The sequence below is a fragment of the Drosophila erecta genome, unplaced genomic scaffold (assembly GCF_003286155.1).
Source record: "Drosophila erecta strain 14021-0224.00,06,07 unplaced genomic scaffold, DereRS2 tig00000000-arrow-pilon, whole genome shotgun sequence".
In the NCBI taxonomy this organism is placed as follows: domain Eukaryota; kingdom Metazoa; phylum Arthropoda; class Insecta; order Diptera; family Drosophilidae; genus Drosophila; species Drosophila erecta.
This window is the reverse complement of record NW_020825194.1, coordinates 4,443,120-4,462,803: the sequence shown is the minus strand read 5'-3', so window position 1 is coordinate 4,462,803 and position 19,684 is coordinate 4,443,120. Positions and strand designations below refer to the sequence as shown.

At 44.7% G+C, this 19,684-nt stretch overlaps 6 protein-coding genes across 8 annotated transcripts; 2 read left to right on the top strand and 4 right to left on the bottom strand.

Moving 5' to 3' along the window:
* The first annotated feature begins 8,794 nt into the window (after positions 1-8,794).
* Positions 8,795-10,200, top strand: LOC6554124 (nucleosome assembly protein 1-like 1). 3 transcript variants are annotated; one of them, XM_015153538.2, is made up of 6 exons: positions 8,795-8,986; positions 9,054-9,211; positions 9,269-9,392; positions 9,447-9,675; positions 9,730-9,821; positions 9,880-10,200. In XM_015153538.2, the coding sequence occupies exons 1-6, from the start codon at positions 8,918-8,920 to the stop codon at positions 10,063-10,065; spliced, it is 858 nt and encodes a 285-aa protein (XP_015009024.1). In that variant the 5' UTR covers positions 8,795-8,917; the 3' UTR covers positions 10,066-10,200. The 3 variants fall into 3 exon arrangements, with proteins under 3 accessions (XP_015009024.1, XP_026839742.1, XP_001981496.1); XM_026983941.1 differs by having other exon boundaries at positions 9,042-9,211; positions 9,745-9,821; XM_001981460.3 differs by having other exon boundaries at positions 9,042-9,211.
* LOC6554123 lies at positions 10,199-13,070 on the bottom strand. Its single transcript, XM_001981459.3, has 5 exons — positions 12,663-13,070; positions 12,282-12,552; positions 12,101-12,223; positions 11,871-12,032; positions 10,199-11,817 (listed from the first exon to the last, which is right to left on the bottom strand). Exons 1-5 carry the CDS (start codon positions 12,941-12,943, stop codon positions 10,459-10,461), a joined length of 2,196 nt encoding a protein of 731 aa, XP_001981495.1. The 5' UTR covers positions 12,944-13,070; the 3' UTR covers positions 10,199-10,458.
* Positions 13,071-13,559: 489 nt separating this feature from the next.
* LOC6554122 (28S ribosomal protein S22, mitochondrial) lies at positions 13,560-14,907 on the top strand. Its single transcript, XM_001981458.3, has one exon. The coding sequence runs from the start codon at positions 13,660-13,662 to the stop codon at positions 14,839-14,841; it is 1,182 nt and encodes a 393-aa protein (XP_001981494.1). The 5' UTR covers positions 13,560-13,659; the 3' UTR covers positions 14,842-14,907.
* On the bottom strand, positions 14,887-16,162 carry LOC6554184 (gastrula zinc finger protein XlCGF52.1). The gene has a single exon (XM_001981457.3). It carries the CDS (start codon positions 15,966-15,968, stop codon positions 14,916-14,918), a length of 1,053 nt encoding a protein of 350 aa, XP_001981493.2. The 5' UTR covers positions 15,969-16,162; the 3' UTR covers positions 14,887-14,915.
* A 367-nt stretch (positions 16,163-16,529) lies between these two features.
* On the bottom strand, positions 16,530-17,770 carry LOC6554183 (protein FAM50 homolog). Its single transcript, XM_001981456.3, has one exon. The coding sequence runs from the start codon at positions 17,656-17,658 to the stop codon at positions 16,585-16,587; it is 1,074 nt and encodes a 357-aa protein (XP_001981492.1). The 5' UTR covers positions 17,659-17,770; the 3' UTR covers positions 16,530-16,584.
* Positions 17,771-17,948: 178 nt separating this feature from the next.
* Positions 17,949-19,175, bottom strand: LOC6554182 (pre-mRNA-splicing factor SPF27). The gene is made up of 2 exons (XM_001981455.3): positions 18,857-19,175; positions 17,949-18,790 (listed from the first exon to the last, which is right to left on the bottom strand). The coding sequence occupies exons 1-2, from the start codon at positions 18,929-18,931 to the stop codon at positions 18,035-18,037; spliced, it is 831 nt and encodes a 276-aa protein (XP_001981491.1). The 5' UTR covers positions 18,932-19,175; the 3' UTR covers positions 17,949-18,034.
* Between the last annotated feature and the right edge of the window lie 509 nt (positions 19,176-19,684).

The following is a 19,684-nucleotide window of genomic DNA, read 5'->3' as shown; positions in this document are numbered from 1 at the left end:
AGACCGTACGATTCGTTCGTCGTAGGTCGCACGAAGGCGGACGAACAGCGCTTCGGCAACCACTCGTTGATTCAACAGTTAGCCGAGCGAGCACGACAGTATGGGAAGGGGGTAGTTTACGAACGACCCGCACAATGTAATTGGTATTAGAGCCTCTTCTGGCCCGTGTGGTTGTTGCTGTTGCTCTTTTTGTTTGCTGGCGTTCGACAGCCGCAATAAATGTGTGCCACAAGCGAAGAGAAAATTTCTCGGAACTTAAGAGAAAATAGTGGGCGGATTATGGAACCCATTCAAGGCGAGTTAGCAGGGAACACTAATGTTATAGTTTTAAACATTTGTATGATATTTACATTTTAGTAAAAAAAATGTTCAACCAGAAATGTTTATGTTTGAAGTAATAAACTTATAAAAACGAATATACTTTCATGTGTATTTATTTTTTAATTTGTCCTGTATGCATAAGAACTTTTCATATTTAGAATGTCCCTTGATAACATTAACAACTGTGTTCATTTTAGTTAACCTAATTTCAAATGAGATACCGCTGTCCAATTCCCCCTAAGGATACGAAAGCTTAAAGCTTTCCACAGCTTTGTTTTAAATGGGAAATTTACCTTAATATGCTTGGCACAAAGAGAGATTTCCTCTTTATTCGAACTGCTTCATTGGTAAATATATTACTTCAAATACAAGTTTTTGATAAAGTTAAGTAGTAGGTAATATTTTTATAAAATAAAAAACATTTATGCAAAATCAAACAAGGTCCTTCATATCATAATTTAGAGAACCAACCCTATTGTACCAACATTTAGTGTTCCATCTGGACCTCTAGTAAAGCCCTTAAAACTGGACCACGTCATGAATTTTATTGCCATTTTGCACTTTTTATTGCTCCCCCCAAATATTTGAAAATTCCAAAATTAAGTAAGGAACTCTGCTAATTGACAGCTTTGTGGTGCGCCCTTCTGTCCATCGGAGTTCTGTGTTATTTATAGTTGTTTGCTTTTTTTTCCGCCTCCGGTCTCGTTCCATTGGCCATTTTGCACATTTAGGCCATTGTGGCCATGGACATGAACTTAGACTCGGTTTCAGGCCTCATCTTCACGCTTCAAGGCCGACACACACTTGAAATGCGCCCTCAATTCATTTTCTTTTCTTACTTGTGCTCCTCAAGCCAGTTTATTGTTATTTTGGCCGTTTCTGTTTTTGTTTTCTGGCAAACTTCTTGTACTGGCATCTGCGAAATGAAGCTTACCGCCCACTGGCCACCACTGGCCGCCACTGGCCGCCACTGGAGTGCTATGTTTGGGAGCTCCTTGCCCGGCTCCTTGTTTATCCTGCAGGAGTCGCCAGAGCTGGCCAGTGTCCAGGCGCAGTTAGCCATTGCCGGCCGACAGCCCCAAACTATTTGCCATGCCCCACTCCCATAATGAATATTTATGAAGATTTAAAAAACATTTTCTTCGCGTCTGTTGTTTTATGATTTGCAAGTGTGCCTTTCGTCCCTTTTTCCTCCTTCAGCCGCATGGCCATCAGCCCAATGGCGTGCAAAGTCCTCTGTTTTTCGCCCCAGTGACGAGTGCGCCGGAATGCCATCGAGATGTACATTGGACATGGGACACAGGACATGGGACATGGGACATGGAGCAGCGGAAAAAGCAACCACATCCCATGCAACCCACGGGCAAAATCATTCTAAATACGCATCGTGCCATCGCTGCTTTGTCGTTTGTTGTCTCAATCGCTGCAGAGAGCGAAATGGTCAATTAAGCACTATAATTTGATTTTTATAAATAATATTAAATACTTTTAAGCTTGAAATACCTTTAATGTTTCAATGGGGAAAAACATAAACTACAAAAATACATTTTAACCCGCCTAATTTGTACGTCTTTTGTGTAGATAATGTGATCCCACGTCAAATTCCTTGGCAATTGCATAGAGGTCCTTTTGATGATTTCCATATGATGATTTTTCTAATGATTTCCATCAATAGATTTTTCCAGGTCATAAAAATCAAAAGCTGTGTTTCATTTGCGTAGGAGAAATATTATTTTCCCTGCTTTTGGTAGGTTATCAGTGCAACATTTTAAAATATCTTGCCCCCTTTTTTGGGCAGTGCTCATCGGTTGCTGCTGCTCCTTCTGCTGCTGTTGTTTTCATTTTGTAAATGATTTCATTATGTGCTACAAACGCCCCCATCGATGGCGTGGGTGGTGATGACCATCGCGCTGGCGTTTCTGTTTCTGGTGATGATGATGGTCAGGGTGGACGGACGGTGGCGTATACTTGATATTGCCAGTGCCATCGGCGGCAGGAGCAAGGACGAATTTGCGTCCGGCATGGCTCCTTGGTGGGAATTTATTGATAATTTAATTTGACATTTGCGGTCCCTGATTGTCATGATTGTTTTCATTTTAATCTTGTTGTTTTCCTAGCCGCTTCTTTGTTCTTTCAATTGTTTTTCTTTTTTTTTGGCTTTTGAGCGCTTCTTTTTGCATTTTTATTTGCTCTTTTTTATATGCATTGTGTATACGATTTTTTTTACATCGAACCTTTGGCTATTTGCATTTAGGTTTTATGCCCTTGTTTTTCCCGCTTTTCAGCGGCACTCCTCATCATCATTGGCGGGAGTTGGAGCTGGAGTCCAAGTTGGAGATGGAGTGGGCGTCGATGGGAAACAATATCGATGGGGCGTGCTGAAGGAATTTACATGCCGTTATGGCCCTTTAAAGGATCGCATCGTTTAACTTTTGTTTGCTGCTTTGTGTTTTGTGACTTGGGCCACGCTTTGTTCAGCTTGGCACATTGCAAATTTGCATGCGAAAACAATGAAATTCATTGGTCCTTGGCTTGGCTGCCCGGGCAGCTTCGTGTCTTATTGAAATGTCCTTCGTCCTGGCAGGCCTCTCCAAATACCTTGAGCATCAGCAGCAGCAGCAGCATCAGCAGCAGCAGCAAAAGCAGAATCTACAAAATGTAATGTCCTTAATGACATTGCCAAAGGAATTTTAATTAAACTATTTCCTGCCTGACTTGCTCGCCGGTGCTGTTGGCTGTTAGCTGTTGGCACTGGGCGTGGCTAAGCAGCTTCAAATGTGCACAAATATTGAAATATTTATGGAACCAGCACAAACACATGAGCTTACAGTCGAAGAAAAAAGCAACAGTAGCTCTGTTCGAATGCAATTCCATGAAACAGTTTTGCTCTAAGCGGCTAACCAATGAGAATGCTACATGGCTTAAATGGAACTACAAAGAAAATATAATCAAATGCTGAAAAGAATTGGTTCTTGGTGGGTTTTTCCCCTGTGCAGCAGCAGCAGCAGCAGCAGCAGCAGCAGCAGCAGCAGCAGCAGCAGCAGCAGCAGCAGCAGCGGCGGCAGCAGCATCATGCCCATCAGCAAACCGAAGCGATCCAAGGCGAAAGCCAACCAAATCTGAACCCAATACGTTGCCAGCTCTGGGCCGTAATGCAATTTTAATTTCAGGCAGCAGCGCAGCAGGCAGGCAAAAGTCACGGGGAGGTCATGTGGCATCAGCTGTGCAGCAGATTTTCCAGCACCACCACCCCCACCAGAAAGAATAAATGCCCCAACCACCCATCCACCTTGTCGCGTTCTGTTTCCGGCAGGGCTGCCATCATTTCCGCTGCTCATTTTTGACTGACTGCTGACAAATTTGTATGTCTTCGCTTTATGTTTTTTGTGTTTGTCTTGTTTGGCTGATTTGATTGTCGAAATGCTGAGCAATTTCGATTGTCATTGTCTGTTTTGCTGCTTTCAGTTAGCATTTTGCGTTTGCCAATCAGCGGCAAATGTGCAGCTTTAATGTGCTTTAAGAGGTGCCAAAAACGGAGCATAAATTTTGTGGCAACATAGCCGCAAGTTTTGCGCCACCGAAAACTTTGCATCAATATGCAGGAGTTTTCCCGTATTCCTGAGAAATGCAGCCATAAGGAAATTTCATTATTACCGCGCTTACACGCTAATGAAGCATGTAAAATGTCAATGTAGTCGTACATATACCTACACACACAGGCACACTCCTTGAAGCCTTTATGTACACACATATATGGGCGTCTGAATTTGTGTACGAGTTGGGTTTCTAGTTTTATTGCAAATGTGTGTAATGAATGTAAATTAGTAAAAAGTTTTCGGGCGGCGGAGGTGGTGGAGGTGGCGGCGCCGAGGAAGCGTTTGCCAAACTATCCTGCGGCTGGCAAGGATCTGCTCCTTGTACCCACACGTGTGTGCGTGCGTGCGTGTGCACGTGTGTGTGTGTGGGTGTGTGAAAGTGCTTTATGAATAGCATTCGAATTAGGATGTCGGGCAAGACGAAATGCAGGTGTGTGGTTGTTAATTATGAGCAACTAAGCTACCATTTTATCGGGGCACTCGGAAAAAATGTGCAATCTGCTTATTTATAGTAAATTTCTATCTAAATCGTTAAATATTTGAATACACATATGTATTTCCTATGGATTTTGAAATGTTGCTTTGAAATTGAATCTTTACTCTTATAAACTTTAAAAATACAATCCAAATTTGCTGTTCGTATCTTGAGTTGTATTTAAAACACTTTTATAAATATGATCTCTAAAGTGATGTCTAGTTACTATAAGGACTCTAACGATTCTAAACCTAATTAAATGCAAAACACTTTATGTGCTTTTGCACTTTCAAATTTTCAGCACCTCAAAGGAATACCCTTCAGAAATTTGTATTAATAAGCTGTCAATCAAATTTTAAGTTCATATTCGCTGTGCAGCAGCAAGGATATTTCGCCGAAAAATAGGAAAAGCAATGACCCTCTAAGCCAATTAGTTGGCTATGCAAATTAGTCGGAGATATTTCGCAAGTTTTCCAACTGTTAATTATCATTTAACTAATATCATTTAATGGCAAACACAGCTCTGCACTTTGAGGCATTAGGCGGGGCCCAGTAAAAACTTTAAACTTCTTTGGCCAAGTGAAAAGCAGGGAGACGGTGGCAACCGACAGCTGCAACTTATTAGATGCGTTGTCTGGTTTATGCAAAACCAAAGGCAACAGTGGCCCCTGTCCCTCGGAACACCAGCATCCAGCACTCGCCAGCCCACTCGCGCATCCTGCCACTCCTGGCCACCACCTAGTTCCATTTAAAATAAGCAAAGCAAACTAACAAAATTCGTTTATCAACGCCATGCTGTCTGCAGCTCAAGGAAAGTTCAACCAAGGTGCAAAATAATTTGTTGCAATCAGCTTAGCCTGGCCAGGATTCCGAGGATGCGATGCCCTTCGCCCGATGCCCGATGCCCAACCACCCAAAAATGGGCACTGCCTTGCCATGGCTGCGTTTTGGCTGGGACGGGGCAAGTTTTCAATTTAAGTTGAATTATTATGACCTTAATTAACACGTCGTTTCATCATCAAATGCCGCACTACATCTTATGCTTTTGTTGCAGATATTTCGGCATGGCGCCGCTGCTTCAGGACCAGGTGGATGGATGGAAACGGAGGAGTTTCAGGATGCTAGGATGCTGGGATGCTGGGATGCTGGGATGCTGGGATGCTGGGATGCTAGGATGCTAGGATGCGGGGCTGGCTCGTGGAGCTCGGATGAGGATGTTGAGCACCTGATTCGATTTTCTGCAGACATGCACTTTCGCCAGGAAGGAGCTGCAGCGGCATCACCAGGAGCTTTAATCCCTGCGCCAAGTAACTGTTGCTCCGGTTGGTTGGGCTGCCCTGCCCCAAAACCGTTCTGTTCTGGGCCCTACTAATTTTGGTTTTAATTAAATTCAAACTATGTTGACGCTCCCGGCAGCGACGACCTCCGACGAGCGGCAATCACGTGGGTGATGGCCATGGGGTACCATACTCCTCGAAACGCTGCTGCTGCTGATGATGATGATGAGGCTGCTCCATTACTTATGTAGCTGAATTTTATGCACCTCCTAATTGAATGACCGAAATGTAAATTGAAAATGACCTTAAAGAGTCAGAGCACTTTGAGATTGAAAATCTGAATTAGTTCTTATACATACATCCATTTCCATCTTATTAGGGTTACTACATAAATGCGCCCTTATTACCAATCGCCTCCTTAAACTATCTTGCATATTTCATGAAAATGACAAAAAAATTGAAAACAAATAAATTTCTAAATTTGAATGCAGATATTTAGAGAATTGCGCCAGAAACATTTAGAGGTATGCCACTTCAAAATCCGATTAAGATAAGTTGAGTTATGGAGCTTAGAACTTCAGTCTTGGGACAGCTTTGAATTTCTTTACATCATAACATCAGAAAAATTACAAAAAAATGTTGAAAAAATGAATTTCCAAATTTGAATGCAGATTTTTAGAGAATTGCGCCAGAAACATTTAGAGGTATGCCACTTCAAAATCCGAATAAGATAAGCTGAGTTATGGACTTTAGAATTTCAGTCTTGGGACATTTTTGAGTTTCTACAACATCATAACATCAGAAAAATTACAAAAAAATGTAAAAAAAATAAATTTCTAAATTTGAATGCAGTTTTATAGAGAATTGCTCCAGAAACATTTAGAGGTATGCCACTTCAAAATCCGATTAAGATAAGTTGAGTTATGTACTTTTGAACTTCAGTCTTGGGACATTTTTGAGTTTCTACAACATCATAACATCAGAAAAATTACAAAAAAATGTAAAAAAAATAAATTTCTAAATTTGAATGCAGTTTTATAGAGAATTGCTCCAAAAACATTTAGAGGTATGCCACTTCACAATCCGATTAAGATAAGTTGAGTTATGGACTTTTGAACTTCAGTCTTGGCACACTTTTGAATTTCTACATCATAACATCAGAGAAATTACAAAAAAATTTAAAAAAAAATAAAATTCTAAATTTGAAAGCAGTTTTATAGAGAATTGCTCTAGAAACATTTAGAGGTATGCCACTTCAAAATCCGATTAAGATAAGTTGAGTTATGGACTTTTGAACTTCAGTCCTGGGACATTTTTGAGTTTCTACAACATCATAACATCAGAAAAATTACAAAAAAATGTAAAAAAAATAAATTTCTAAATTTGAATGCAGTTTTATAGAGAATTGCTCCAGAAACATTTAGAGGTATGCCACTTCAAAATCCGATTAAGATAAGTTGAGTTATGAACTTTTGAACTTCAGTCTTGGGACATTTTTGAGTTTCTATAACATCATAACATCAGAAAAATTACAAAAAAATGTAAAAAAAATAAAATTCTAAATTTGAATGCAGATTTTTAGAGAATTGCTCCAGAAACATTTAGAGGTATGCCACTTCAAAATCCGATAAAGATAAGTTGAGTTATGGAGCTTAGAACTTCAGCCTTGGAACATTTCTTAATTTGCTAAGAATTTCTACTAAGATTTTCTTAGGCGGTTTGTGGTCGTTAGAGGGGCGTGGCAAAAAGTTGTTTGGCAAGTCTATAGAAAATAACAAAATATATTAAAAGTGAAAAAATATCACACAATTTTTTTAAAGTGTGGAAATAAACTTGCGTCTCTGGAAGCTACATGCCTAATCTCAACATTCAGCTTTTGTAGTTCCTGAGATCGAGGCGTTCATACGGACAGACAGACGGACATGGCCAGATCGAATCGGCTATTGATCCTGATCAAGAATATATATACTTTATATGGTCGGAAACGTTTGCTTCTGCCTGTTACATACTTTTCAACGAGTAATTATTTCGCGCCGTGTAAGCATACACTCGTATAAATCTGGAAATTGGCCAGCCAGAGCCGTCATCATCAGATGGCTGCCTTACACTATTTGCGTTATGATTTCTTTTTAATTTCCCAGCGGTATTTAGGGAAAAAATTTAATAATATCAAATATGAGTGCAGCGAGTGGTGGTCGTGGTGGCTGGATGTCCTGTGGAGACTGGACAAGTGCATGCGTACATGTGGCATGTGCCATGTGTATTTGTGAGCAAACATTCAACAGCGCACAACAATGCGATCCCCCATTTTCCCGCTTTTCCTCTGCGGCTTTCCCTTGGTGGATGTTTGTGTGTGTGTGTGTGTGGAGAGAGTGTGTGTCTGGACTTCCGCTTGGCTAAATTTGTTTACACTTTTTTTCGCCCGCCGCCACTGCCCCACTCATAATTTCATTTTGAAATGTTTGCTTAAGCGACAATTTCACTCTTTTTTTTTCGGCTGTACGTTTCTGTTGTTTTTCACAGCCGGACATATGGCACTAAGCCTGGCCCACATTATTAAAACCAGCGACAAAAGACAACCGAACGCGGGCGGAGAACTCTCCGAAAGCCCAGAAACTGGGTCCACGGTCCATTTAACAGACTCCAAGAGGCGATGGCGATGGCGATGGCGATGACGATGGCTGAACCTGAACCCTTGGCGGCACAGCACTCAGCACGTGATTTGCATACACTTAGGCCAGCACCACCCAGGCCAAACATCTGGCCCACACTTAATTACATGCCAAATGAAAAGTTGGCGGAAGCAAACAAAAAATTGGGGAAACCAAAAATATATAAACAGGAAAACAGCAGGAATTAAATGTGCGTTAAATTGCCAATAAACATGGCCTGCATCTCAATGGCCTAAATAAAGCGAAAGGGTTCTTAAAGCAATAACAATATGCCATAAGACTTGTGCACTTGGCAAAAAGCGGGGATACCAATTGGGTTATTTCACATAGAGGTTAAATATCGAGGTACTTCGAATTTTCCCTAAGGTAACTGCTACATCTAGTGAGATCCGGAACTTTTGTGAAAAGTGGGCCTTGCTTTTTGTGCTGGCAGTTTTGGGAAACTCAGAGAACTACTTTTCATTCCCAAGGCGGCAGTCACATCGAAAACGCACCCAACCAAATTTTAAACTTGAAAAAAATCGCTCCAAAGAATTTTTTTTTTTACTTTTCATCTGAACTCTTGTCGATCCATAAATGGAAACTGTGCGAAACAGGAACCCTCCCCGGGTGAAATACACCGCTCCACCAAAGCCGGAATCGACTGTAAGCCATTAGTTTTGCATGATTTTGGTCGACATTCAGATCTGTATTTACATAGACGGATCTCAAGTTCACCGAGAATGAGAAGAAAACCATAACCGACCTGAAGCAGCTCTACTTGGAGACCATAAACCTCGATGTGGCTCTGCAACGCGACATTTACAACATGGAAAAGAAGTACGAGGATAAGCACAACATCGTTTTCGACAAGCGCAAGAAGATTCTAGAGTAAGTCACAAAAGATACTGGTAGAACGGGTCTAATTCCCAAATCCCCAACCCACAGTGAGTTTAGAAAGCAGAACCACGGTGACACCGAGTCCAGTCAGAGCGTTCCCAACTTTTGGTTGAAGGTTCTCAAGGCATCGTACACAGAGTTCATCAGCAAGAAGGATGAGAAAATATTAGAGGTAAGTCGTCAATATAATGTAGTGCTCACCTACGGATTTTGATTTTTACCGCAGTGCTTGTGCGACATCCGTTCTCGGCTGTACAACGATCCGGTGGTGAAGTTTGACATCGAGTTCCACTTCGATCCCAATGATCACTTCACCAACACGGTGCTAACCAAGACCTATTTCCTAAACTGTCTACCGGATCCGGAAGATCCGCTTGCATACGATGGCGCCGAGATTTTCAAGTGCGAGGGCTGCGTCATCAACTGGAAGCAGAGCAAGGATCAGGCGAAGAATGGTAAGCTAACTGAAAAGTGATATCCATAGTTAGATGAATCAACTCATTGACCAGAAAATCATCTCGAAGAGCCGACGTTCTTTGACTTTTTCTCGCCGCCCCTTCTGCCGGACGACATCGAGGATGCCAACTACTGTGATGTCAATGTAAGATTGGAGTTTGGGTATATGTTTTCCAGAAGCAACCTACATGCATCTCCCACAGGCCATACTGCAAAACGATTTTGAGCTTGGCTTCTACCTAAAGGAGCGCGTGATTCCCAAGGCGGTCATCTTCTTCACCGGCGAGATAGCCGACTGCCAGAGCTCCAGCGGATCCGAGACAGAGTCGGACGACACCGAGGACGAGTCGGATGCCGAGGAGGAATCGTCCAATGGCAACGACAAGTAATCATGAAGCCTGTTCTCAGTTTTACACCGTTTTTATAATATATATACATTTTTAACACGACACACCGAACAACCAATTATTGGCCTGTCCTTACATGCTACAAACCTACCAAATAAGCATTTCATTATACATATTTACCAAAATGATCGCGCGTTCTTTAATGTCTAGCTACAGGAATTGAATTGTGATTCTGGGTTTCTTGGATTTATACAGTGCGTTTTGCTGGCGTATATTACAAGGGCTCGATTAGTTTGGAACGTAATGCTAGGTGGCTGAGCTACAGCACTCGCTTGTAGCCAGCGTTGTGGATTCATCGGCTTGGCCATGTCGTCTTCTTTCTATAAAAATTAATCCAGCACGGCCCACTTCGACGAAATCTTTACAAACAGTATTCTAAGGAGCCACCAACTCTTGCGAGGGCGGTGGCGATTTCGGTGGTTGCTGATCGTGCTGCGGATCCTCCTGGCTAGGCAGCACCACTGTCGCATCCTCTTCCTGTGGCTCCTGATCTGCAAGCTTTTCATACTCCTCCAAGTGGTCGGCAACCACTTCGCACTCCGGTTTGGAGTTTTTGAAGCGCCGAATCGCCGGCAGCGTGATGCTTGTGCCACTCACATCAATGTACACCAGATTCGGGGAACACTGCACCAGATGCTCCAGGGTATGATTCGTGATTAGATGGTAGTTTCGCAACGACAGTCGCTCCAGTCTGTTGTCTGGCGAGCGGTTGATGTTCCGGATCCAGACCACGTCCGGTTGCACCGGTCGCGATGCTCGGCCAAAGCTGTACATCGCCCGGTCAGTGACATAGTATTGAGGTGATGTCTGACAGGCCGTCGGACGGTGGCGCAATCGACGAGCATAGTCACGATCCAGCGGGTCAAGCATGTTCCAAAACATCGGATGCTGTACCACCTGATCGTAGTTCGGACGCGGATGCGTACGATAGCGTCGCGTCGGCATAAGAACATTCATCGCGGGTGAGCGTTGCTGATAGATAACATGGTCGCGTCGCGGTAGAAAATGGCTGCAAGCGGGATTGTTTCCGCGCATGCGACCAAGTTGCTGCGCTCTCTGTTCAATTACAGCCACAATATTTCGCTGTTGTTGCGAGGTCTCAATAGCGTCGGGCATATATATGTAAGCGCGCGGCGTCGGCCTGGGATCCAATCCGGGATCCTGCCCGGGATCCTCGGGATTGTCTCCATCAGCTGCAGGCGGACGTGGCGGCATATCGGCGCCCATGCCTCGCAATGCAATTACCAAAACTGGTGAGCTCAAGGGTGCAGCGCCGTTATGGCCATTGCTGGGCGGCGATGAAACCTCGGACTTGTCTGACGAGGAAGCTGAGGTGGCCGATGTGGATGATGTGTCATCATCCTCGGATTCTGATGGTGCTCGGATTCGTTTGACCTGGAGATCCTGGCTATTGGAAAGAGGCTCTACTGGCACCGGCGACTGCTCCTCCTTTCTCTCGTTGCAGTTGTCCAAATTGAACGCAATCTTGCATGCACGCAGGTGCTCCATAGCGGCACGCGATGTGGACGGCTCGTCATCGTTAAGCACTTTCATGGAATCAGGCTGCGGGGAAGCAGCTTCGTCAGTGGCGTTGCCGTTAGTGGTTTTTTCAGCTACGGCTTGTTTGGAGGGCAGGATCTGCGGCGACTCAAGCAACAGTTCCTTTAGATTCTCAATAGCGCTGAAACACTGCAAATCTGAATTGTTGATGGGCGTCAGGCGAAGATCTAGTGACTGAAATAAATAAGTCTTTTTGAATAATATTCGTTTATGAAATAAATGCCAACCTCTAGTTTTTGGAAACCGAAACGAGCCGCCATGCTGCCATAGGGCACAAACTTGCACAGCGTCTGACAGCCCTTGAGACTAAGACGACGCAGTGAAGGCAGCTTCGACAGGACCATAATATAATACGGCTCGAACCAGCTGTTGTCCTCAATACTGAGATCCTAAATAAAACAGCGGTATTTTATTAATTGGACTGCATCTCTCATCATTCCGTTTAACACAAACTCACCTCTAAATGCACCAGATGGAGCTCTATAGAGTGGAATATGCTCTTGGGCGAGTTGCCAACCTTAACGCTGCAGTCCTTCAGCTTCAGACGCGTCAGCGTGGACGGGAATTCGGATATGTGTATCTGAAAGAACATAAACATTGAGATACTCTCAGGTGACTCGAGAAATGCAAGCACTGACGTATTCGAAGTCCAAGCTAACGCCCTGCAGCTCCAACACTTTTAGCTGGACAACCTTGGGAAAAACGGAGCTTAGGGTTTGGGTGAACTGGCGGAACTCGCCGGCTACATGCTGCGAGGATGGCGGACCGCAGATTTTGATGGTGTGTGTCTTTTCGGTGGCTCGTCCAAGAATCTCTTCTAGGATACCCATGGGTAATGGCCCGTTGCTAAGGTCTATGTGGTGGTAGAAGCGATGGTCCAGAAGTAGATTTTCCAAGCGCGGCGAGCAACTACGATATTACGGAATATTATATTACGGAATCTTTATAGGCAGAGAACATATGTAGACATGTCATCGACCTAAAGATTTCTGCAACGCAGCTGATAGCGGGCTACTTACTGCATAACCGCCATAATGGAGGACGTGTCCAGGTACTGGAAGATCTCGATGAGCAGCTCATCGCAGAAGTCCAGGAGGCTACGCTCCGTGTCCTGGACGAGATTCTCCTCCTGCTCTTGCTCCTTTTTGCGCTGTTTCATCTGCGGCTCCTCTTCGGCCGGGATTTGCGGTAGCGGTGGCTGTGGGGGCGTGGCGGCCTGCTCCCGTCCACAACACTCGCTGGCCGGGAAGCGGCGCTTATGCGCTGCAAGGCACACACTGCCCACTTCAGCCTGTTCCATGCTTGGGCTGCTCCTGCACTTTATTGCCAATTTTCGCCTGCAGCTTTTTTTCCAGCTAAAATGCAAGTAGCCAGTGTGACCGCAGCCAGATCAGGAGATAAGCCGATGGTAGAGGTATTCGTTTGGCGAAGGTAAGACCACTGGCTTCCCTAACTGTTGTTTTTCAAATTTCTCGGGATTTCCTATTGTCCGATTCAATTTATAGATGTAGAAGTTTTTATTTATTATTTATTTTAATTTGGCACAAAAGGCAATTGCTCCTATCACTGAAAGCAAGCGGTAGCGAGCTGCTATTGCTCATAGTTATACAATTGTGAAATGGGAAGCAGCTAATAATGAATATATACCTATGTATATAGTAATGTATTCTATTTTGCTAATGAAAGTAATAAATAATGGATATTATTTACTAGTCAGCCGGTGAAATGGAAATAATATCAGTAGTTGGTTGATTTTGATGATTGATTTTTCTATATAGACAATAAAGTTTCATATTTTGCTAATGAAAGTAGTTAAAAAAGCATATTATATATCTATTCCAATATACTATATATACTAATCAAAGAAAATAAATACATTACATTTAATTAACTATTAATAATTATTAATAGTTAATAGCTGTCATCACTAGCAAGCAGTGCTGGAAAACAGTGTGCTGCCATCACTAATTTCTGAACCCGTCTCGTGTATTTTTGTGCCGGATTTTCTAACTGAAAATGCACTTGCTGCGAAGCCTTCGCCAGCTGAATGGCCTTCAAGGAGTGCGTAAAGCCATCCGCCAGGTGTCCACGGCGCCCACCAAGCCCTCCGCCCTGCAGTACGAGCGGGATCCGCAGCCGCTCTTCACGGATGCCGAAACCCAGCGGCTGCTCCAGTCCATGACGCAACTGAACTTGGACAAGGTGTATCGGAAGCGCACGGTACCGGACAACAGCAGCGAGACGAAGTTCATGAGCAACGAGCAGCTGGACAACGAGTTCCAAGACTTGGTGGTGCGGGCTCAGCACATGCTCCAAATGCCACCCATTGTGCAGATCAAAAAGGATGTGGAGCGAGTGATAGCCAAGGATCCGGCGCTGAAGGACTTCGCCAACTCCAAGTTCGTATTCACTGATATCACCTTCGGACGACGGCAGTCGGAGCGCAAAGTATTTGTCCGGGAGACGGACGGAACTTTGGCCTACGCGACTCTGGACACCACCAAGCGCATGAACCAGTTGTATTTCCCGCTAGAGGGTCGCCAGTCATATACTCCCCGCATGTTCGCGCTGGAGGAGCTGCTGGCCAAGTGCCTGACGGAGCACAAGTACGAGTTCATCCTGGATCGCCTCTTGGTGCAGTACGAACCACATGAGCCAGAGTTCCACAACATTTCAGCGCGCGTATTCGAGCACCTCAACGAGTCCAAGCAGTTTGATCTTCTGCGCTCCACCCGCCACTTTGGACCCATGGCCTTCTTCTATGCCTGGCACCGTTGCATAGACGATCTGCTGTACGACATGATCCGTCGAGATTATCTGCACAATGCCGTGGAATTGATTGCCCTGAGCTATAAGCTGCACAACATCCCAGTGGAATATCAGGCAACACTGACTGAACTGGACAAACTGCATCCCACTCCAGCGGAAAGTGCTCTGGCGGAGCTAAGGAGCGTCTTCCGGCGACAGGCTGATAAGCAGAACATTGAGGAGGAGATCCACACGGCCATTGGCAAGACGGAGCCCGATTTCGCCGCCGATGAGATCAGTCTGAAGTTCATTGAGCAGTACATTGCCAGCGAACATTCGCTAAAGAAGGTGCAACTGGAGCTGGCGGTGCAGACGCTTAAAGAAGTTAACCGGGAGAAACTGTTGCTGTTCCAGGGATTGAAGAAGGCTCACTGCATTCAGGCCTCGTAGGATCTTTTCGCTTTATTGTTATCGATTTCTATCAACTAATAAATACCAACTAGGTCAAGATTTGTATACGCTGTTCATAAATCCTTTAATAGGACCTTAGACAGTCGTCTGCAATGGTCGAGGATGCACTGTCTCCGGTGCCGCAGGCATACCCTCTCGCTGCTAAAACGCTTCAAACAAACTGAGCAACGTCTGGGATCACCTCTACCCTTGGGCAGCCGATTGTGTCTTTTTAAGAGGGCAACAGCTTTCGCCTTAGTACAATTCTGTTCTATTTTCTGATGTAACAAAAAGGAGGTCGTGGTGTTAAAGTAACGTTTGCACTGGAGACATCTGTAGCACTTCCTGGCGCTGTGTTTCTTCAGGTGCTGGAGCAACTGCATCTCCGAGTGGCTCATGGCATTGCAAAGTGGGTGTGGGCATTTAAAGCGCATGGATGACTTTCTGGGCGCCAGAGCGGGACAGCTCAGTCTGTGACGCTTCAATAGGTTCTTGTGCTCCAGACGGTGGCCGCAGTTAAAGCACAGAGCACCAGATCCAAAGTGCACCGTCATATGGGCCTGATGTTCCAGCAAGGTGTTGGCTATATCGCCGCACATTATGCACTCCAACATGCCGTTGGGAAACATGCTCGTGTTCTCGCTGACGTAGGTGAGGAAATCGTCGGAGTCGGAAGCTTCAGAAGTGGTATCCTTGGGCCGATCATCTGGAAGATGCCACTCCTCTGAATCGCGACGGCACTGAATGCCCACGTCCTTAGTGCCCTTATCTTCCGTTTGAATGGCGCGTTCTCTGCTCGGAGCTGGCTCCTCGCTTGTTAATATCCCAGTGACCTCGCTGAGTTTCTCCTGCTGTGTGGATTTCTTGGGGACTTCCGTGGTGATACCATTGGTGATGGGGCCATGCAGTCCGTCCAGTGAAAAGCCATTCTCCATCGCATACTTGCGTGTCACCCACTTGGTCTCCACGCACAGGTACTCCGGCAGCTCGAAGACGGGCACTGAGATGGGCTTCAGGCGGACGGGGCCGGGGTGTATATGTTTTCCGACGGGCACCGCTTTACCGACATGCGCCACCTTTGCCGGGTGCGCCGGATCCATTTCGCTGCTCGGATTAACAAATGGCATTAAATGTTCCGCGGATCGATAGCTATTCCACGTAGGAATTCACATTTTAATTGTATCTTTATTTAGCCAACGCACTATTTAACGCTTAGTGTTTATAAAAAAAAACGCGGAGTTTGCGGGCGCAAAAAATTCTGTGTTGCTATTAGTGCTGGCGAGTTGACTTTTGTCCCGCCATATCTGACTCTTTTTTATTTATTTCTTTTCGGTATATTCAGTACACAAAATGTAAACGTTTTTTTTTCATGGCAAACGAAACAAATAATTAATAATTCTGAAGGTTTATATAAGCTAAGCAAAAATTTGTGCTGAAGCTTGTTCAGCAACAGGTTTTGTTAGCCGTAACATAAAATGCTAACAGTGTCATTCACTCTTAGCTATTTGAAATTTTTTAAAAAATTAGGGGTATTCCAAAAGAAGAAACATAAACTATTCCTGCATTTTTAAATCAATTGCAATTATTTTTGATGTTTCATTGGAGTGTCAACTCATGTCATTTTATTTATCTTATAAAAATTTGTTTATTAAACTGACTGTAAATCTGGTGGAATAAACCAAATATTGTTATTTTTTGTTGAGATGTATTAAATCAATCGATATATTGTACAATATTAAAGGACTAATTTTTGCTCTTATCCTTGTCCTTGATGGTGTACTTGTCGTAGGACTTGGTGGGATCGTAGGGCTCCCATCGGCTGGCCGGGAAGATGTGCTTGTTGCGCTCGTACCAGGAGCGGAGGAGCACCTTTCCCGCATGGGACTCCTCCTTCTCCACGGAGGCGTCGCTGATCATGCGCACATCGTCGTGCACGTCGAACTGGAAGAGGGGGCCGGATTTGCCGCGAGCCTTGGTCACGATGAAGTCGTAGAAGGAGTAGTGGTGCGGCAGGATCAGATCCTCCTTGACGTACATCAGTTGGTCGGCCATTACGGTCTTGAGTTCGATGAACTCCTTGCGCAGCAGCTCCAGGCACTTTTGCAAAAACTGGTAGATGGAGTTGCCCTTCTTCATCAGGGCACTGCGCCGGTGGCCGGAGCCATCCCAGTAGCTGAACGTGATGGAGATGTCCTCGTCCTTCAGTTCCGCCTGCTGCATGACCCATTCCTGACGCAGCTGCTCGCGCAGTCTGTTCTCGTGCTCCTCGCGTTCGCGATCTGGCAGGAAGGAGGTGTCCACGTCGGGATTCTTGCATATTTTCTTTTTCTTTATGGGCAGTATTTCTTCCTTGATCTCCGTCCACTTGGGCTTGGTCTTCTCCTCCTGCTTAATCTTCAGCTGCTCGTCGTCCCGATCCTCGTCGTCCTCCTCCTCCTCGTCTTCGTCCAGGTTAAAGGAGAGCGCCTGAATCTGTCGCTTCTGCTTGTTCTTCTCCGCCTGAATGGCCTCCAGGGCGCGCTGCTTTTCCCGATCCTTTTCGTCCTTCTTTTGGGCGAGCTTCTTCTCCCGTTCCCGCACTATATCCTGCTGCTTGGCCTTCATCTCGTCCAGGGTGACCAGGCCAATGGTCGAGGACTTAAGCTGCTGCTCCACGGCATCGTAGTGGGTGGCAAACTTGTTCTCGATCTTTTCCAGCTTCAGCTCCTCCCCGATCTTCTTCTTGCGGAATTCGATCTCCTGCTGCTGGATCTCCCGCTTCTTCATCAGCTGGGCGGCACGGCCCGCCTCGCTGGCGGCACCTTTGTAGTGGGCCATCCTTCCTGTTTTCTATATTGTCTATATATTTCCTTTTATTTAATTCACGACCAAAAATTGTAAACATCCAATTGGTGTGACCGTGGCAGCAACATTGAAAAATCCCATTCTGCGTGTAAAAAAAAACCATCAGAAATCACTGCCACACCAAATCGAAATATTTATGTTAAAATATTTAATTTTATAATTATTTTAAAGATAGTAGGAGTCTATATCCTTAAAATACGAACAATAAGAAAAGAAATTACTATTTCTTTGCACCGTTTTTGAAAAATGATTTTTTATATCAGTTGTATTCTTTTTTTATCTTTTGTATTTAGTTACAGTCGTAAATTTTCCTTTAACTTGTTTCATGGACTCGCTTAGCCTGCTAATTTTACGTTGACTCATTGGACGATTCCTCCTGGTCCTCGCGTTTGTCCTCCTCCTTGCTGTCACCATCGGCATCTGCACCATCTTCGCCTGGTTGCTCCGAATTGCTGGAACTACTGCCGTTGCTCTCGGCGAAGTCGTCCTGGTCGAATCCATTCGTGTGCTCCGGCGTGGGAGCCGTGTCATTAGCGCTGGCTGGCGGGACAATGCTCTGCAGATGCTGGCGGGCGGCTTGGACGAGCTTCTCCAGCTCGACGCACTCCGTTTCAATCTCGTAGTTCTTGGAGACGAGCAGCACCCAGTGGGCCTCCAGGGAGCGCAATCTCTCGCCGGCCTGCGTTTGAGCCTGCTTTCGCTGCCAGTTGACGTCCTGGATATCCTTCTTCAGCTGCTGCAGCTGCAGCTGGGCCTTCGCCTGCATGGCGGTGAAGACCTCCAGGTAGGACTTCCATGCCTCCGTGCCGTAGTCGAGCATCAGTTCCAGGTTGAGGGAGCGCACCCACTGGTGCTCCAGCTGGGCCATGGAGTTCTCGATGGACTCCTGCCAGGCGGAGACCTCGGATAGTTTGCCAGATGGCGGCGGGGGCAGTTCGTAGCGCTTCATGGAGAGCGTCTCCATGGGCAGGCGGTTCTGAATGCGCTCGAACTCGTTTACCATCAGTGGAGTCTCGAAGGGCGAGCTGGCGGGCAGTGGCAGATGGTCCAGATAGTTTTTGGTGGGCCGATAGCGCCGGCATTCCTCCTCCACCATGGCGAGCGCCTTGGAAAGAATAACATGCCATTAAATATGTGTTTCAGCGCGTAACGTGGATTTCCGTATATTTACCGATTCCCGGACGCCCACATCATCGTATCCGTGGTCTATGTAGGGCAAAGCATCCACAATAACCTCGCCAGCCATTATTTATTTTTTATTTATTTATTTTTGTTTCTTGTTTAGGCTACCACAACACCGGTAAGGGTCGTGGAAATTGTTGCCCAAATATCGACAAGGACTTAAAGTTGGAAAGATGTATAGGTTTATTTTAATTTGATGTAGAAAATGTATATTGTGTGATTGAGCGTTTATGTTTTCGTGTTTAGAGAAATGCTAGATGTTTGGTAGTTTTCCAGGGCTGGAAAGTGTTGGCTAGCAGTGTTGTACTGGAACAGCTGAATAAGATGTGGGATGCTTATTAGTTTGATTATTATTTTGATATCTGTAGGTTTAAGTTCCTCAAGGTGCAATCTAATTAAATTTGGATGAGTGAGCCACCTACTGATACCATCTATTTTGCGATCTTCCCGTATCTCCTTCCGACCAAATGATTAAATACATATAAATAACATATAACATAACATAACATAAAATATTCAGCCTATATATTCCACCAAATATTTTACTAGACCACTTCAAACATTGTCCAGGGATCTACATATTTAATTATGCCGCTAAATTACCCAGCCTTAGCATTATTGGAGATAACTTCAATTATTTATTATTAATTTTACAAGGGGCAAACAAAAACAATCTCCGTTTCGCTATAGTGGTACAGGTTTAGCTATTTTATAGCTTTAATAAAGTGAAATGTTTGGTAACAGAATTCTGTTACTCATAAGCAACAAAAAGTTTTTATATTACTCTTACATACAAGTTTAAGCAACAAAATAAGTA

Excerpts from the sequence above, each read along its gene's own strand:
- LOC6554124 (XM_001981460.3), top strand. The coding sequence starts at position 8,918 with ATGGAAACTGTGCGAAACAGGAACCCTCCCCGGGTGAAATACACCGCT. Across the intron at positions 9,212-9,268 it reads AAGCGCAAGAAGATTCTAGA|TGAGTTTAGAAAGCAGAACC; the intron begins GTAAGTCACAAA and ends CCCAACCCACAG. Across the intron at positions 9,393-9,446 it reads AGGATGAGAAAATATTAGAG|TGCTTGTGCGACATCCGTTC; the intron begins GTAAGTCGTCAA and ends TTTTTACCGCAG.
- LOC6554123 (XM_001981459.3), bottom strand. The coding sequence starts at position 12,943 with ATGGAACAGGCTGAAGTGGGCAGTGTGTGCCTTGCAGCGCATAAGCGC. Across the intron at positions 12,033-12,100 it reads TCCATCTGGTGCATTTAGAG|GATCTCAGTATTGAGGACAA; the intron begins GTGAGTTTGTGT and ends TGTTTTATTTAG. Across the intron at positions 11,818-11,870 it reads TCGGTTTCCAAAAACTAGAG|TCACTAGATCTTCGCCTGAC; the intron begins GTTGGCATTTAT and ends TATTTATTTCAG.
- LOC6554122 (XM_001981458.3), top strand. The coding sequence starts at position 13,660 with ATGCACTTGCTGCGAAGCCTTCGCCAGCTGAATGGCCTTCAAGGAGTG.
- LOC6554184 (XM_001981457.3), bottom strand. The coding sequence starts at position 15,968 with ATGCCATTTGTTAATCCGAGCAGCGAAATGGATCCGGCGCACCCGGCA.
- LOC6554183 (XM_001981456.3), bottom strand. The coding sequence starts at position 17,658 with ATGGCCCACTACAAAGGTGCCGCCAGCGAGGCGGGCCGTGCCGCCCAG.
- LOC6554182 (XM_001981455.3), bottom strand. The coding sequence starts at position 18,931 with ATGGCTGGCGAGGTTATTGTGGATGCTTTGCCCTACATAGACCACGGA. Across the intron at positions 18,791-18,856 it reads ATGTGGGCGTCCGGGAATCG|GCGCTCGCCATGGTGGAGGA; the intron begins GTAAATATACGG and ends ATTCTTTCCAAG.